This window comes from Petaurus breviceps, unplaced genomic scaffold (genome assembly GCF_028583685.1).
Source record: "Petaurus breviceps papuanus isolate PSGF00001 unplaced genomic scaffold, PetGlider_PUasm1.0 90804, whole genome shotgun sequence".
Classification (NCBI taxonomy): domain Eukaryota; kingdom Metazoa; phylum Chordata; class Mammalia; order Diprotodontia; family Petauridae; genus Petaurus; species Petaurus breviceps.
Genome location: NW_027187348.1, coordinates 19,642,630 through 19,660,849, shown reverse-complemented (window position 1 = coordinate 19,660,849; position 18,220 = coordinate 19,642,630). Strand labels below are relative to the sequence as shown.

The 18,220-nt window shown below is 38.7% G+C and overlaps 1 protein-coding gene across 3 annotated transcripts; it reads left to right on the top strand.

Moving 5' to 3' along the window:
- The first annotated feature begins 4,226 nt into the window (after positions 1-4,226).
- Positions 4,227-17,463, top strand: NABP1 (nucleic acid binding protein 1). 3 transcript variants are annotated; one of them, XR_011164864.1, is made up of 7 exons: positions 4,227-4,976; positions 5,387-5,525; positions 11,029-11,100; positions 12,903-12,978; positions 13,490-13,556; positions 14,470-14,770; positions 17,185-17,463. XR_011164864.1 is itself a non-coding variant. In XM_069070177.1 (6 exons), the coding sequence occupies exons 1-6, from the start codon at positions 4,886-4,888 to the stop codon at positions 14,661-14,663; spliced, it is 639 nt and encodes a 212-aa protein (XP_068926278.1). In that variant the 5' UTR covers positions 4,227-4,885; the 3' UTR covers positions 14,664-16,528. The 3 variants fall into 3 exon arrangements, 2 of the variants coding, with proteins under 2 accessions (XP_068926278.1, XP_068926279.1); XM_069070177.1 differs by lacking the exon at positions 17,185-17,463 and having other exon boundaries at positions 14,470-16,528; XM_069070178.1 differs by lacking the exon at positions 17,185-17,463 and having other exon boundaries at positions 4,231-4,976; positions 14,542-16,528.
- The last annotated feature ends 757 nt before the right edge of the window (positions 17,464-18,220 follow it).

The window sequence follows — 18,220 nt, the reverse complement described above, 5'->3', positions numbered from 1 at the left end:
GGTTATATCTTCTTTTTCTCCAGGCTAAACATTTCTAGTTTCTTCAACTATTTCTCATAAGGCCAAAATTCATTCCCCTTCTCTAGTTGTCAGCCTCTTGAAGGCAGAAATTCACTTACATTTAAATTAAAAAGTGAAACACCAAACTTTATTTAGCAATGACAACAAGTCCTAAGAGAAAATATATCTTCTATGATGGATATGGTTTTCAATTAAGGCAGGAGTAGAATTTAGAGAAATGAGGAAAGAAGGGGAGGAAAAGAAAGAAGAGAAAAAGGAGGAAGGACTTTGAGGACTGGAGGATAGAAGGAGACAGTCACTCACAGAAGTAGGGAGGAGCCAAAAGGGCATAAACAAAGCCGGGTTAGTCATACACCTGGGGAAGACAGGAAGAGTAACATACCCGTGTTTCCCCGATAATAAGACCTATCCCGAAAATAAGCCCTCCCCTTACTGTGTAAGATTCCTCTAAAATAAGCCCTCCCCCGAAAATAAGCCCTATTGAGATCACTACTGTAGTGAAGGTGATCCCCTGCGCTACATGCTACATTACGGTACCCTCTGTATGCACCGTCCCCCCCCCCTTCCCCCCGGTGAAACACACGCTGCAGTCCGAGCTGCATCCAATCAGAGCTGCAGCAGTGAGTGTGTCATCCTGTTCTTCCCCAGTGATTTGCTTATTGAATAAAGGTACATTTTTTTGTTCACATTTACTTGTTTATTAAAATTGCTGTCAATGTTCATTAAAATAAGCCCTCCCCTGAAAATAAGCCCTCTGGTGTTTTTCTGTCCAAAAAAATAATAAGACAGTGTCTTATTATCGGGGAAACACGGTAGATGAAAGAGACAACTGGAGACAGGAAAGAGAGAAAGGCTGGTGAGAAAGGCAGAGAAAGCAATAGCGGGGGAGAATGCCAGGTTGGGTAGAGAAACAGGAGGCTCATTGGGTTCTAGGGCAAGTGTTAAAAAGTAATCTGCTTCAGTCATTCTTCAACAATTCACTTGAGCCTTGGACTCTAGAATAAGTGATAGCTTATTGTAAATCAGTTGATTAATAAAAGTGATCATTTCTTATCATTAGTTGATTAACCCCTGGTTCACAGGTCATTGTTCTTTATTCTTAAATGTCCAGAAGGTCTCCTCTGAACACAGTAATAATAGCAACTCACACTAATATAACATCTCTCACAATAATGCTATCAGGTAGGTATTGGAAGAGCTATTACCCCCACCTTAGAAACAAGGGAAAAACAGGAGACTCAAACAGGTTAAGTGACATGCTCATTGTCCCAGAATTAGTAAGTGTCAGACAGCTGGGATTTAAAAACAGATCAGATCCCAAGTCCAAAACCTTACCTCTGCAGAATAACCCATGAAGAGGATGATTTCCTCTGTGTGTGTGTGTGTGTGTGTGTGTGTGTGTGTGTGTATGACAACATAATTCCTCCAGCTGTATGAAATTAAGTGGAAGGCCTAGAGGTGCCCTTTCTCTAATTTATAGTGTTCAGTGTCTAATAGGAAACTTAGGCTACTAATTCACTATCAGTAGGTCAAGCACTTTGCACTTTATTTAGTAGTGATAATTTATTATGCATGCATTTATTATTATATATTAACTGTGAGCTCAGCACCATCAATAAGCCCCACACCATCAATAAGCCCCACAATATAACTATTGAGACCAGAATTTCAAACATGAAGCAATTACAATGGGAAAGGTGGATACACTGGCTTATGGGGTCAACAACCTTTTAACCATCTCACTATGTAAGGGCCCTGCAACACACTGATTCCACTGGCTGGGCTAAGCCTCTGAAAAGAGAGAGAAGGAATCAAACTAAACTTTATACAACCCTTTAAGGTTTGCAGAATGCTTTAAAAGCATTTTATCATTTGAACCTCACAAATACCCTATACTACATATATTATCCCCATTTTACAAATAAATAAATTGAGACTTAAGGAAGTTGTATCTTGTCCCGAGGTCACAGTCAGTTAAATGTCAGAGAGAATAGAATTTTGAAATCAAGGCTTCCCTTACTCCTAGCCCAGTGCTCTAAAGAGAGTAAAGGAAAAGTAGAAATAAGAGAGGTACAAAATGTAATGCACATTGTAGAAAACAATGGAATGCCTTCCTCAATTGCCTCAGGGGTGTGCTGGAAATAGCTCAAGAACTGGATCAAAATGTATACACTTCCCCTTTGGAAATTGGTAAACATTACAAATCAGGGTGTGATGTACTGTTTTGTAGATTATCTAAACCTAAGAAAGTGATGGGAAAATGTTAATAATGCAGATTAAAGTTTAAAGTAAGCCTGTTTTTCTGAGAGTCTGTGGTTAAACATTTACTAGCATGTCACAGAACTATTTGTTATCATTCCTTCATTGGCATTCATACCAGTAGTGGTCGGCCTCTGGAGTGGTATAAAAATGTATGCAATGTGCAGTTGGAAAATCTGTGCACTTTCTTACTTGCAAGTGAAATTTTCTTTTTTAAAGAGTATGTATTTTAGCTAACAGAGACTCCACAATAGAACAAAATTCTGTTTTCTGTTAAGTTAACCCTGGGTTCTACAAAGCTAAGTATTAGGTCTAAAAGATCTTCCAAACCTATGAAGCTGAGTACTGATCAGAGGACTTATTTGTGAATGTGCCTTCCTTGGACCAGACTACCTAAGTGTGAAAGGTTGTTTGTCAAAAGGTGATAAATTTCTGGGCCCAGAAATGACTACTGAGTCACTGCATTCCCTGTGGATAAAAATTCCCAGATGAATTTTGGAACATCTCACTTTCTCTATTTCCTGCTTTGACATAGAGGCACAAGCCTAGCATCAAGAACCATTATTATCCTCCTCATCCCCACCAGAGCTCAGGGGTTACAAAGAGAGGCCAAGTTAATCCCTTCAAATTCTAATTGGGGAGAGCAGGAGCAAATAACAATAGACATACAAGTGTAAATTAGATTCTCTCCAGAGGGTAGACACTAGCAAGTAGAGAGAACTCTAGCTCTAGGTGAGATTTTGAGTGGGTCTCGAAGGAAGCCTGGGAAGCTAGAAGGTGGAGTTGTGAGGAGGGAGAGAATTCTAGACTTGGGGGTCAGTCAGGCCTGGGGGGGGGGGGCGGCGTGTTGTGAGAGTGTGGTGTGAGGAGAACAGCAAGAAGGTCAGTGTAGCTGGATATTACCTGGAGGGATGCAAAGCAAAAGAAGACTGAAAGGCAGGAAAGGAACCAATAGAGAACAACTTTAAAGGTCAGAGGATTTTATTTGATTCTGAGAGTAACAGGGGGCCACTGGAATTTATGGGAATGAGTAACGTGGTCAGACCCTGACTTGAGTTTTGAATCTTGGTTTTTCTACCTCGGATCCTAGATAAACCACTATAATCCACGTGCTTTCGTTTGCGAATATAATCTCCAACATCTTTTACAAGTCTAATGTTCTATGAATGAATGAAAAAGCATATAAGTTCTTCTGGGGCCCTAGGCTTTATGCTAAGAGCAGGGCATACAGATTGAAAAAGGCAGCCCCAGACCTCCCAGCTCATGTCCGAGTCCCTCCCTCCCTCTCTCTCCTTTCAAAACCTAAGCTTAGGGTGTGAGAGGTGGGAAGAGCCTGACTTTTACAGCCGGGTACCAGGCTTTGAAGCTCGGTTCTTCTTCTTAGAGACTGTGTAGCTTTGGTTACGTTTACACCTCTCTTTGCTTTAGTTTCTGTAAAATGTGTTAGAGGATTCTCAGGGCCCCTTCTAGCTCAAAACCTTTTGAGTTTGATTATCCGTTTTTCAACAGAAGTCCCCTCAATCACTTTTGTCAAATCCCAAGCAAGAGGCCAAATCTCCGATCTGTCCTCCGGAGTTAAGGGCTGGGAAGGTGGATAGGTTGGAGGTATGGATCTAGGAGAAGAAGGAAGACCGGAGGAGAGAAGGACGAGGGGGAGGAGAGGGCGTGGAGGACTAGGGGACCTGGGAGGAGGAAGGGAGGGGGGGAAGGACACAGGGAGGGGGAGGAGAGAAGGGAAGGAGGAAAAGGAAGGGAAAAGAGAAAGGGAGGGAGGAGGAGGGGGAAGGGCGAAAAGGGACAAAAGACAGTGCTGGGCAGGGTAAGTGTCACCTTCAGATTTAGGCAAGAGGGTGAGGCTCTCGGGCCCGCCCCCAACTTTCTCCCCTCCCCCCGCCGTGAGGATGTGTCGACGTGATGACGACACGCCCGTGGCGTCACAAGGGGCGGGGCGAGTCGGGTCTAGCTGCCTGGGTCAGCGGCTCGGCGGCAGAATTGGTCACTCGCTGCCGGGGGTTGGCGCTTGGTGCACAGTCTCTTGCTCTGCCTGCCTCCTTCTCACCCCACCCCTCCACCCGCCCTCCAGTCTCTCCTTACCCGGTCCTTTGGCACGCGTGCGGCCCCGGCGGCCCGGCGCGTGTGTGTGCGTGTGTTTGTGTGTGTGTGCGCGTGTGAGCGAGCGCGCCAGGGGGGCTGGAGGCCGGCACGAGAGCCGAGCAGTGCGGAGCGCGGAGCCGGGTCTTCCCGTCTTTCTTTTTTACAAAGCGGGGCGTTTGCAGCCAGCGCTTTTCCATTCCATTAAGTGGGTAGCCGCGGGTGTGTTGGCCCGGGCCGGGCCGTGTGGTCGGGGCTGCCCCTTCTTTGTGGCTCCTTCCATTTCTTGCGACTTCGATCTCCCCACCTTTTTTTTTCCTAGGGGAGTCCCGGGGGGGGGGGGGTTGGTTAGACGGCGGCTGTCCGCCCCCCGATCCCCAGTGCTTCTAAGCTTCCCCGCCGCCCCCTTCCCCGTGCCCCCGAGGGGTGGGATGCTTTGTCCCCTGCGCGGGTCACAGCCGTAGCAGCAGCCGCCACCGCCGCCGCCACCGCCACACCTGCAGCCGGTCTCAATATGAATGGGGCGAACGACCCGCACTTCTTTATAAAAGATATTAAGCCCGGACTGAAAAACTTAAATGTCGTCTTTATTGTACTGGAGATAGGTAAGTGGGGTCCCAGCCGCTGGAGCAATACCCCCTCCTCTCCCTTCCAGAATGCTGCACCCCTTCCCCCCTCCCCTTTCCCTGCCCTCCCCACGGGGAGGTGCTTCACGCGTGCTCCCCCTCCCCCAGCCCTCCTTACGCACGTGGCCGCTTCCCCGAGTCCCAGATGGAGACCTGCTGCCGTGTCACTCGTTAGCTTTCTCCTCTCTCCCACTTGGTGAAAACCCCCTTGGGAGGGAAGGGTAACTTCGTCGTCTATTCTGCCGTTCCTTTGGGGGAAGGAAAAAAAAATCCCCCGCCCCGAGTACGTGGAGAGGAGCCCTCCTCGAGAAAGTCTCTTCCTTAAAACAAACTTGACCAGTCTTTTTTTTTTCCCCCTCCACCTCTCTGGATGTTTTAAATTCTCACAGGACGAGTGACCAAAACCAAAGACGGCCACGAAGTAAGATCGTGCAAAGTAGCTGATAAGACGGGAAGCATCACTATTTCGGTGTGGGATGAAATCGGAGGTCTTATCCAGCCCGGGGATATTATTCGATTAACCCGAGGGTAGGTGTGCAGAAAGAGAGGAATGTAGACTACTCCTCTGAGTACTACATGCATCCACCTTAAAGTTTGTGAAGCACGCACAGCCATACAAGAACAAAGATACACCTTTGCCACTAAAACAATAGGTTTCAGTTGGAAATTGAGTCTGACTTCTAAAACAATATGAGCCAGGGTTTTTAGGTTGTATTGGGGGAGTGTTTCAGTAAATTGGGCTTTTTAATAGATGAGTATCCTGCCCTCTTCTTATAAATGAATGAGATTATCATTTTCTGGAGTGAGCCAATCATTCAGGACCTGCTAAAATTTTAACCTGCTACCTGGAAGAGGGGGACAAACCTGAGTTGGAGAACTCTGTTAGTATGTCAAAAGTAGGCTGTAATCACACACTATCATACCTATATATGTAATCATATACATATATGTATATATAACATGCTATATATAAAAATATATATATAATACATGTAACATTATGGTTAGGTATATTGGGAAAAAAAGGAACATAGTAGCTTGATTTAAAGTGTTAAGCACTATTATTTAAAAGTACTAAGCAAAAATAAATTTAACATGTAGGAGTTATATAGTGCAAAAACTTAGTTCCAGCATCCACAGGAACAAACTCATGAATTTGCTTTGGGGGGGGGGGTGGGTGTGATAGGAAGTGTAGATAGAATTTCCAGTAAACTAGGAAGTAGGCTTTGAAAGTTTTTGTAGTGAGATTGTTGTCATATTTTTGTGAGTCATAACTACAGAGAAGAAGTAGGTTGGGGATTGATAATAGTCATAATAGCATAATGTAATTAGGCATGTTACCTTGACGCTTAGGAACTCAGAACACTTAACAGGCATTATCTTAATATTTTTATAACATCTTCAGGAAGCAAGCCTAAGAGTTTGTATCTTCAAAGCAGGAAGTTGGAGACAGGCTTTATTATTGGCTGTGTATTTGATTCATTGACTATGAATCAAGTGACAATGAGACATGTAAGTGACCATGCAAATCTTGACCTTCACATCTAGACAAAGAATTCATAGAGACAATTCCTATTTTGGTGGAGATGGTGAAGCCTGAATAACATTTAGAATGTTAGTGGATTCCCATGCTTTTACCTGGAATTAAAAATACTGATTTTTCTTCCAAATTTTACTTCTCAGTTATATATTTGAAATTGTGGCTTTTAAGAAAAGATTCTTTTAGTAGTAATTGTTTAGAATTATAGAGTTGGAAAGGACCTTAATAATAATAATAATAAAAACTAGCATTTACAAAGTACTTTAAGGTTTGAGTAAATTACTACTATCTATTCCCTTTTTATAGATGAAGAAACTGAGGCAGAGAGCTTTAGTTAGTAGCCCAGGGTTACACAGCTAGTAAGTGTCTGGTGCTGAATTAGAACTCCGGTCTTTTAGACTCCCAAGTCCAAAACTCTTCTTGTATACTACCTAGCAGTCTCTGATGCCCTTAGAGGTCATCTAGTTGAAAATACCCTGCTTTTCCCAGTTTTACGGATGAAAAACTTGACCCCAGAGAAATTAAGTTACTTGTCCCTGAGTTATAAAGTAAGTGACCAGGCCAGGGTCTGAACCCATAGGGGTCCCTCCAACTAACTACATAAAAATCTTTGTATTGTACCAGACCCTTGCCTGTATTAAGGTAGAACTTTCTTTTACACAGTGGAGTTTTAAAGCAGAAGTAAGTATAGGACTTAGAGCAGGAAGCAGGTTAGAAATTAACTCCCTTACTTTTGAGAGAACTGAAAGTAAGAGAAGTGACTTTTAAATAGTCACATAAAAGAGACAGGAGCCTGCCCCCAGATGCTCTGAGTAAACCCATTGCCCTTTATTCTATACCTCTATTTTAAAGAGATGAGAAACATAAGGAATAACAAAAAATGTTTTTCCAAGTAAGCTAACTTCTACATATGTGACATCATAGTAAATTTTTTTCCCAGAAAAACTGCATGCTTGGTATTTTAACTCATATTCCTCTATTCCAGTCTAAAATTACTCTCTAGAATAATTGTAACACTATTCACAACAATTTAATTTTGCTCCCAAGGCTCCCAAAACTTTTTACATTGGTAACTAGAACTATTGAGTATCATTAGCATAGTATATGTGATGAAGGCATCATTTTTTAGTATTAAAAAATTCAGTCAAAGGAAAATTAACAGTCTGGGAATGGAGCTTGAATTCCATAGCATAAACTGTTAATATTAACAGAGACTGAAATGTCAGCCATTTGTATAGAGAAGGGATATCACAGATGGGGACTGCTAAAACAATATTCAACCAAAGGTCAGACCTAGTGCTATACATGTGCCATATGGAAGGAATTGATGTTTTGGCTAGATAAGTTGGTATTTACAATGTTATAATATAAACTCAGAAAATTAATACATTCTCAAGTATAATTTAATGTAAGCGGCAGTAAAGCAGTGGACAATGAAGCTTAAGGATTTAAAAAAAAGTCATTTTATAGATTTTCCTTAAATTTAAAGCTTATCCTTGAGATTTATGTAATCTAATGCAAAGTGGACAAACCCTAGACAAATTAATGGTTTCATGCTCAAATTCAGTGCAGAAAAACATTTAATTGAATATAAAATGCCTTTGTTCAGTTTTTAAACTTAGAATTTGAATTTTAGGTTTAATCCAGAAAGGATTTTAGTGTTCTAAATTTTACCAATGAGTACTGAGACCCAGTATATAATCCTTGCTCAGATGCATGTGGATAGTAAGAGAGCTGGTATTCGAACTCAGACTCCAGTTTCAGCATCACTAATTAGCTAGCCACTCTTAGACCGTTATTTTATTTCTGTTGTATCTGAAACCTAGCTTTTTTATGATTAAAAAGCAGCTAATTATTTTCCCATGGCTGATGTCATCATGTATATACTCTTCATAGGACATAACCTCATAGGTCATATATTGAGAGCTTGGAAGGAACTTCAGAGGCCACTAACTCCATCCCCATTATTTGGTGACAGGACCAAAGAGATGGAATTTCTTGCATGGAGGCAGAGCCAGGGTGTTCTTTTTACTGTACCACACTGCCTCTCCTAGTGTACCTTTTTATAGGCTCTCATGCAAGAAAACATTATTTGCAAGCTAATAATGTTGTCTTTAATACGTTTGCTCTTGAATATTTTTATAACTGAGTCATACTACACCTACAAATTGCCATCACCATAGTAAGCCCAGTGTTAAATGCCAAGCGCCATAGTTGGTAGGCCTTGGTGATAAAGATAAAAAAAGAGAAAGTTACTGTCATAAAGAGATTATGTTCTATGCAGGAAGATAGGGAGACAGACCTAAGTATATATAAAGTAACTTAAATACAAGATAATTTGGTGGGGGAATTACAGAAAGTCACTCTCAACTGGAGAAGGTACAGAAAGAACTCATGTAAAAGGTAACGTTAGTGGCCAGTGTTGAAAGGCACAATAACTGATGAAGATTTTGTTACTTCACTTATACAAGTTGGAGTTGGGAGGATTTGAGTTTGAATCCTCAAATAATTGCTTAGCTCTGGAACCTTTGGCAAGTCACTTAACCCATTGACTTTAGTTTTTGTGTTCTATAAAGGGGGAGATGATAAGAGCACCTGCTTTACAGTTATTGTGAAGATCAAATGAATTAACACAGAAAGTTCTTTGCAAAATGTAAAGTGCTTTTCATGTTGTTATTTGAGTAGAACTATATAGAATTTTAACTATACCCTATTTTGGGATGCTAGTCACATATGCCTTCTTCTCCCCCTCTCCCCACTTCCCCCAACAAACAAATAATAAAAGGGGAAAAGCATACATACATCACTTGGTTGTATAAGTAGGGAGCCCTTTGATCCACTCTTGGGTAGTTCTGTAGTAGGGGAAAAGGAATCGGTGCTTCTAGAGGTCAGGCTGATAGTAAGGAGATGATGCCAGGGCCTGTGACCTCTTGCCAAGTGTCCTGTCTTCCCTTTTATTTTCCAGTTGCTATCCTTTCTTTGACGTAAGGTTTCTGATCCCAGTTTCTTGGTTAGTGGAAGGCAGTCTATAGCAATCCCATAATCCATTTTGTGGTTTTCAAAGTTTATTGCTTTATAACTAGATTTTTTTTCCCTTTTTGGTTAAGAGTCTGAGAGAAGCCTATGGGGTACTTACTTGGTAATGTGTAGGTACTTGGGAACACCATTTGCATTTTTACTAGCACAACAGCTCCCTTGAGTCATTTGGGTATTTCATCACCTGGGCAGAATTGGGCCTTGAGGGTGGGAGGTGGGGTGAGGGGAAGAGGAGGTTTGTGATAAAAGGGGGTGGGTATGGGGATTAAAGTGGTCGGATGAGAGTGAAGCAGGCTTTGTTGAGTTCACCCTTTCTACCCTTCCATTGTAGGGTACATTAGGTCTTTCTTGGGAAAGGTGGGAAGCAGCGGTTTCGGCTTGTACCTTAAGATGAGTGGGGAAAGGGGGAGCTGGAGGAGAACAGAAAATCCCCCAACAGTTGGAAGGAAAGGAAAGGGAGTTCCTGGAGATACCCAGATGGGTTCCCAGGAGACTATTGGTCTCTTTGGAAACCAGTTAACTCAGGGACCTGCCTGTAACCACTTCTGCATATGGTTTCAGAAAATGCTTCCCTTTTTGGGTGGTGCCATTCACATTAAATAATCTACTTAAAGTATTTGCTGATTTTAGGTGTAGGTAATGTTAGTTTGCCAAAATGAATGACTGCTAGTGTGTCTCCTTCATGATATGAGCATTTCAGCTCTGCTGTCATTTTTGATAAAATTCTAGCTTCATTTCTTGGCTTTTGAATTAAGAATGGCAGATTTTCTATGGTGAAATCAAATTAGTTTCTCTAGTAGGGTGCTAGCTTTAATGTAGAGTAATAGTTTAATTGTTATGGGACTAATAGAGACTCTATAAAGCCCTGAACTTTATACTAAGTATAATTTATTTTGTACTTAAGTGGGGTGTTTTTTTCTTAAGTTATGCTTGCTTTTAGCATACCAGATTGCATCAGTACCCATTCATCCAGATTAGTGATTAAAATTTTATGTGAAGGAAGGCAGGTGAACTTTACCCCTAATCATGCCAATCTTTTGGCACTTTGGTGTAACTCTAATAGTAGACCTTTACCTTCTGATGTGGAGGAAAAAATGTTGACATGTGACTAGTGTGAGTAAGTATAGCATCAAGCTATATGCTGATGTTAATATCCCCTGGCTGAATTAACAGTATCGGCTTGAAGGAAGAGAATGCAAAAGAAAGGGATCCAATACATTGGATTGGCCCTCGTGGCAAATTAATTGGAAGACATGCAAGGGGAGAGTTGTATAATATTGATCAGGAATGGTTGAATGGGTGGTGAATTAGCATCATTAGAGTGAAGCATCATTGTTGAAATCAGATCATAGTTCCATTAGAATAATGAAATCAAGCTTCTGGACCCCATGCAAGAGGAACATTTTGTCTCGATTTGAGGTACACACATAATTGACTCTTGTTTGTCATCCTCAGATATGCATCCATGTGGAAAGGATGTCTGACTCTTTACACAGGAAGAGGAGGTGAACTTCAGAAAATTGGGGAGTAAGTATTAAAGTATGGAAACTGTGGTGTACTTAACATTTTGTAAAATAAATGGTAGGTATGAAGTACAACTCATCTGGAGGTTTTGTTTTTATTTAAAGAAATGAGGGTTGATGCTATTCGATAGCTTAACTGTAACATGGATGATATGTTAAATCTTCATTTGTTTTAGTTGTATACCCACTAAATGTCTGTTTCTTACATGGTTGGTCTCAGTTATTTTAGCAAAGAACAGTAAGAAACTTCCCTACATTTCTCCCCAGAAGGACCATTCCTATAGGCCTTTGGTACATGGTTTTTCCAGGAATCATAATGGGCATTTACTGATATCAGCTGCTGTCTTCTAAAACAAAAACAAAGCATGCAGTAGTTATCTAGGCATAAGTTAGAGACATAAGTTAAAATTTGATTTTTTTTCTGTTCTTGGGTGAATGTGTGCTCATGTTAAAAGGAGTAGCAGCACTGAAAAATTTAAGCCCTCTATTTATTCACAGTCTAGGTACGGTGCAGGCAGCCCCAATGCGAGCTTCCATACACTGCCCTGGTCATGATCTCCACCTTGACTTGGAGGGACCATCCTCTCTGGGGGTGTAAAGGTAATCCAACCTCCATGCTAGCTTAGTCATTGGGATGCATTAATACAAGTATGGTATATATATAGTGACCCAATTATTCCATTCATCTTTTGGTTAGGCTCAGGAAAAAAAACAACAAACATACATTTAATTTGAGGCCATACATCAGAATCAAGATTAATTTGTTGAAAGAAAGGTCACATGTTACAAAAAACTTAAAAAAAAAAAATTTAAATCCACAGTGAGGGAGCAGAGCTTTGTTCAGGAAAGCTGTCAATAATGATGAAAGGAGAATGCTACCATTTTGATTCGGAAACTGCTTAACACTTTGTGATTTAGACCAAGGGAAAAGGTGGTTTCTTTATATCTGTCTTGGTGTGTTAATATGTCTAATGTTGACTGTTAAAAGGGAGATAAAATTAAAGGTTTGGGGCACTGGTCATTTCATCTGTTTAAGAATAAAGTTAATCCTGTTGAGAATGGTAGGAATAAAAGACCCAAAAAGAGGTTAGCCGCTTAAGCCATTCAGTTCTGAAATGACTTCCAAGGTGGTGTGCAAGATCTTTGTCAGCTGCAAATATATTTTTCCTTTTTTTTTTAAATTAGACTAAGAAAATGATTGGTTGTAACTGTTATTTATATATTTAGTAAGAGTGAATAAAAGAGTGAATAAACATGAATATGTGAGTTGTCAGCCTACACCCCTATTAGCTTCCTTGTTTTTGAATATTATTTTGTCATTGGGAAACTAGAGGTAGGGAATTTGATTTGATCGGATCCAGATATAACCGTCCTGAGATATAACCAACTGAGAAGAACTAAGCATATATGCTATACTAAGGTATGGGTCAGTAAGAATCATCTTTTGATCTAAAGAATACCACAGGGATGTTTTAATGTTTGTGATACTCAATATCGAATATAGTTCATTGTAAATATAAAAGCATACAGCCCAAAATACTAAATAATGGAGGAGTGACATTAGCAGCTTGTGTTTAATAAATACCTTAATGTGTTTGAGTTTCTTTAATTGTAAGGTGGATATGTGTGACTAGCAGGGAAGGAGTTAGGAATTTGACTCATCTTTGACACTTTGTATGAATTGTTGAATTTGGAAGCACCCTTACCAGAAAAGAGAGTTCTTAGGTGATTTTCCTGATCTAGAAATTTTCCCGTTGCCTTTAAAAAAAATCATAACAGCCATCTAACTTTCTGCTTTATTTTCAGATTTTGTATGGTATACTCAGAAGTACCAAACTTCAGTGAACCTAACCCAGACTATCTTGGACAGCAGAACAAAGTGGTAATTAACAGTTTTATGAGCAAACTTCTTTTTTGCTATGTACTACAGTTTTATATATGAATTATTAACAACTCTGTTTTCTTCACACCTTAATGTATCTATAATTATTTTAGAAGATAATATGAAATTCTTAAATCTTAAAGCATTTGTGTTTATGCATATACATACAGAAAAGCTTCATGCATATATATATATATATATATATATATACACACACATATATATATGTGTATACACACACATGTCATTTACCATTCTTAAAAGGTGGGGAAAGGGATATGAAGAAATTTAGTAATTGTATGTGTTTACATGCATTCATTGTATGAATAGTTTAGGCAGAGGTACTATTGACTAGAGAATTGTACTTGGGCATACTTTTAAAAACAGTAAATGGGAATGGATAGAAACTTAAAAAAACATGCATATCTGTGAACTTTGGGTATATTTCATGGTCATCTGGTTTTTCTTTGATACTACTTACTTAAATATTTTTCTTAACATTTTCCTTAAGGCACATGGTGAACAAAAAAATAATTCTTCAGCAAGTAATATGGGTACAGGTACATTTGGGCCAGTAGGTAAGTCTTTGTGTGTCTGCTACGTGTGAGGTTGAAGAATGTGTGCATTTTGTAGAAAACTTAATTTGTGGGTTTTACTTTTAGGGAAAAGCTGTGTTACCAGAAGTATGTAAACAAACATTTTTGCTTTTGAATTTATAGAACTCATTATCCTGGTAACTTCATTTGACATAAACTGGTTCTTTTGCTGGTATACTTTATTGTTTATAATTTAGTTTTTCAAACTTAACCATGGAGTATTCTCCTTTAAAAGTTTATTGGGTGAAAAAAGACTAAAATTAACTATTATATTCTTGGTCTTGAAAGTAACTAAGTAGAAATTTATATTGGGAAACTTGATAGAAATTTACTTTGGGGAACTTGCATAGTAGTATTTTGGAGATCAGGTTGGCTGAAATTTTGTCTTAATGGTCATAAGACTAGTTTATGGGTGATTGCCAGATTTTTTTTCCTATTAACTTTTGTATCTTAAAACTTCTCTGTGCAAATCAAAATGACTTATTGTGTCTGTCTGCCTTCATGCTTTAATAATAGTGTCTGCTAGGGCTTTTAACCCCTGTTTTCAGTTTTCTCTCTGCCTTTATTTTCAGTGTAGGGAGGGGACATTTGTTCTTTTTGTAAGTGTTGATTTCTGACTTTGGTACCTAAGTTAATCTTCACTCTCCTCTTCCACTTGACGACAGCACCAAGTACAGTTTACAACTATCATATATGCTTACTTAAAATGATTAGTTTGGGGGAAAAGAGGCAGTCATCAGAAATGTGTTTCTCTAGTCTTAAGTGTTTGTGTGTGTGTGTGTGTGTGTGTGTGTGTGTGTGTGTGTGTGTGTGTGTGTGTTGAAAAGGAGATATCTTTATGCAGGTGTCAGTGTTAGGATCTGGAACTGGTGATGAATTGTTACTGTCGTTTTAGGAAATGGTGTACAAACTGGACCTGAATCAGGGCGATTCCCATTTTCATATAATCATGCCCACTCCTATGCAGGTACTGGGAGAGCCAATGGACGAGGACCTGTAAACCCACAGCTACCAGCAGCAGCTAATGTTCAGCCAGTTGTGACCACAATAAGTAATGGGAGGGACCCCCGGAGAGCCTTTAAAAGATGACCTATGCCAAATGTTCACATACAGCTTGCCTAAACTACATGATGCCCTACTTGAACACTTATTGCACTTTTATTTATGGTTATCTGTGAAAAGTTTGTCCTTTATTGGTATGTTTTTATGTTTTGGTTTGTTGAGACAAGTGATTTGTTTTATGATGATGCAATTAAGCTGCTTAAATGCCATCTAAAAGAATGGTTTATAAAGGAGGGAAAATAGTTTGGGAACAAAAAACAAGCAGAAAACCCCACCCATAAACTGTACTTCAGATGGGTGTATGGGTCAGCTTTAATAGCCTCTATGAGTCTATCCTCTGTATAAACTTTGTAAAACTCCTATTTGACTTAATGAGAGGTGGTTTTTTTTGTCAATTATGGAAGTTGCCAATTAAAGCAATAACTTCAAAAATTTGGTTAAAAGATAGCAGCAAATTGTTGAATGTCTTGTGACTCCAAGAAAGATTGATTTTCTGGACATAATTAATGTTACTGCCATTAGGATATTTCCAATGACTGAACAATCTTAGGCTGATCTTTTATTACCTGAAACAGGCTAACAGAATTATGATATAGCATATTACTGAGATATATTATAACAGGTAATTTTATTTTTAAAGCTACATTTATTTTGGGGCAGGGCTCTAAAATATTCTTTGGCTAAATATTATTAAAGGGAGATTTAAAATTGTCCCTTAAATATCCTTTTTTTTCCCCAAAGCCATCCCTTTTAAATATTTTTAGAACTTCAAAACTTAAAAAAGCCTTTAAGAACATTAGTCTGATTATTGTGTATTTAATGAAGTGATGATAGTAAATACTACTCAAGGTATGGGGAAATTGAACAGAATTCAGGTAGAAATCTGCAAACCTAATTATAATTTAATAAAATTCTTCCTGTCAGATTAGTGCAGTTTTTACATCAAAAACACCTGATTATGGATTGAAGTTCCTAGAACTGACTTTGAATGAGTTTGTGTCAAAACAACTTATTTTAAAAATGAAAATTTCAGCATCAACTTTCAGAATTTTTGGAGAAAATTCACAATACTTTGTCCATTAGCCAAAGAGATAGGAATTCCTCTGGTAGAACTGAGTGTAGCTTTATTCAAAATTGCTTGGGAAATGGTTTTTATTTTAGCTTGGTGAATGATTTCCATTCAGTTCCACCATTTCTTGTAGGGTGGATTACTAGTGAATTTTTCATTTGTTAGACTTTTTCTTAAAGTTGACCCCTTGAATAAAACTTGCACTAATGTCAAAAAAACCTACTAAATTCTTTGTCCAACCTTAAATGATATGTTGTAGAAAAAACTTGTATGCCATCCTGGTCTTATATGATTACTTAAAAATATTTTGAAAAATCTTCCCTGTGGAACAAACCCCATGTTAGAGTTTTAATCTCTAGGCTTGCTTTCTTGACACAGACATTGGTAAAGACTGTCTTTATTATTGTGGGTATGTTGCTTTTCCTCTTCTCTTTAAACCACAGTGCTTATCTTTCCTGAAGACTACATAACATTTGGATTGGGGAAACTGATGGCCTGGATTTTTTTTTCCTTTGCCGTGGTTATAGAACTTTTCATATTTATTTTTGGTATAGAAATAAGTTTTTTGTAGCTTTGTTGGAAGTTCATAAAAATATCCAAAGCATGAATGCTGCTGCTTTAAGATGGTGCTGAAGGTGGTTCCATTTTCATGATTGGTGTTCATCTTAGGATTCATGTTGATGTTGACAATGATGTCTATGTCTGAAAAAATATTTAATATATGTAATTTCTTGGTATACTTTATGGGAATGTATCTTTTAAAAAATGAATGTGATGAATTCATGCTACGTAATGAAATGACAAAAGAAATTGTTTAATCTAGACATGCAAGTTTATTTCTAAATCTGTTCCTTTTAACAAGCTAAATCCAACCAGATTCTCAAACCAAACTTTTTTCTTCAACTTTACTAAGGTACTTTTTAGCTATTCATTTTTTAATGATTGAAATTGGGTTATCTTATTATTTTGCTCTTAACTTTGCATTTCAGATGAAGTTACCAAAAAAAAACCCAAAATCATTTGGTATGAAGCAGTAAAGTTTGACTCGCTCCTCCTAGTCCCCCCATCATCTCATTTTTCCACCCTTGAATGATTAGCCTCTAAATTATCTACTTTTCTAACAGACACATGCAAAAAATTGCTTGGTGGTGGGACATTTTTGTACTTTTAAATAATGTAACAATTCCAAAGGAAAGTAAAAATATTCTTCTCTTTCAAAAAAGGAAATAGAAATATTAAACATTGTATTATTTTACCCCCTTGGGTATATCAGCTTTCATGTAGTAGACATTAGAAAATGAAGGATGTAAGGGAGAAGGCTAAAGTTGACAGTATTTGCACACTTGCTGTGAATGTATTGTGGTTTTTATTGGGAACATGTCTTTGCTTCTTTTGAGGTTAATGATATTCTTGTTTCAATATTTTACCTTTGTTCTCTTTTTTCAGTGTCATTTATTAATGAATCTCTTTTCTCTTAAGGAAAGACCCTCCAATTCCAAAGCAAGTGACTTACAATCTATAATGACCTACATTTATCTAACCAGTCTAGTCTACTTGGGCAACACTCATCAAGAAGTCAGAGGAAGAATATTTTTCTGCTTTCCCCTCACTCCATTTTTCACTTACCAACTTAATTTTTTAAAAGAGCAATTAAGATGGAAATATTAACATCTACTGGAAAAGTCACTGGATTAAGTTCCCCACATAATTTCTACATCATGGTTAATTCTGAAATGGATTGAAGTCTCATCAGAAGAACCAGCTTGTTATGGTTTATGCCTCTGTCTTGGGCATGGTGGGGTTGGGTGTATGGGTTGCTAAAATTTGAGAGAGTGAAAGATGAACAGAAACCCAGACGGAATATATTTCATATAGGTGGTACCTAAGCACTCTAGCATTATCCTATTCTCTGCTGTTTCTCTTTGTAGCTTTACCACTAAAGGCTCACACAGGATATAATTTATATGTTAAAACATTAGAGAAGTATGAATACATGTTCAAAGGAAGAAGAAAACATCTTTGCAAAGAATTAGACACATGCAGATACATTTTTTTTCTCTTTATAGTTAAGCCCAGTAATAGCCCCTGGCCATTTTAACAGATTCATCACTTAAGAACATACAGGGGCAGATGGTGCAGTGAACAGAGCATCGGCCCTGGAGTCAGGAGGACTTGAGTTCAAATTTGGCCTCAGACACAACACAAGACTAGCCATGTGACCTTGGGCAAGTCAACCCCAATTGCCCTACCTTCCCCCTCCAAAAATCAAAACAAAAAAAAAACCCATGCATTTGTAAGGCAAATTGACTATTAAGCCATTATACTCAATAGTCGTCATTAGTAAGGTGATGACCTGCTTGTATGTTTAAAAAGGAATGCTTGGAGGAGGTATGTCATTTTCTACACAACAGGAGCCATCAATTAAGCCATCAAAGTCTCAGACATATAGTATGCTATGAAAGAAAAGTAGAAATAAAATTAACAATTCATTTTTAATACAGTTTGCTAGCACCTA

Coding starts and splice junctions, on each gene's coding strand:
- NABP1 (XM_069070177.1), top strand. CDS start 4,886: ATGAATGGGGCGAACGACCCGCACTTCTTTATAAAAGATATTAAGCCC. Junction 11,101..12,902: donor GAACTTCAGAAAATTGGGGA/GTAAGTATTAAA, acceptor CTTTATTTTCAG/ATTTTGTATGGTATACTCAG. Junction 13,557..14,469: donor AGGTACATTTGGGCCAGTAG/GTAAGTCTTTGT, acceptor CTGTCGTTTTAG/GAAATGGTGTACAAACTGGA.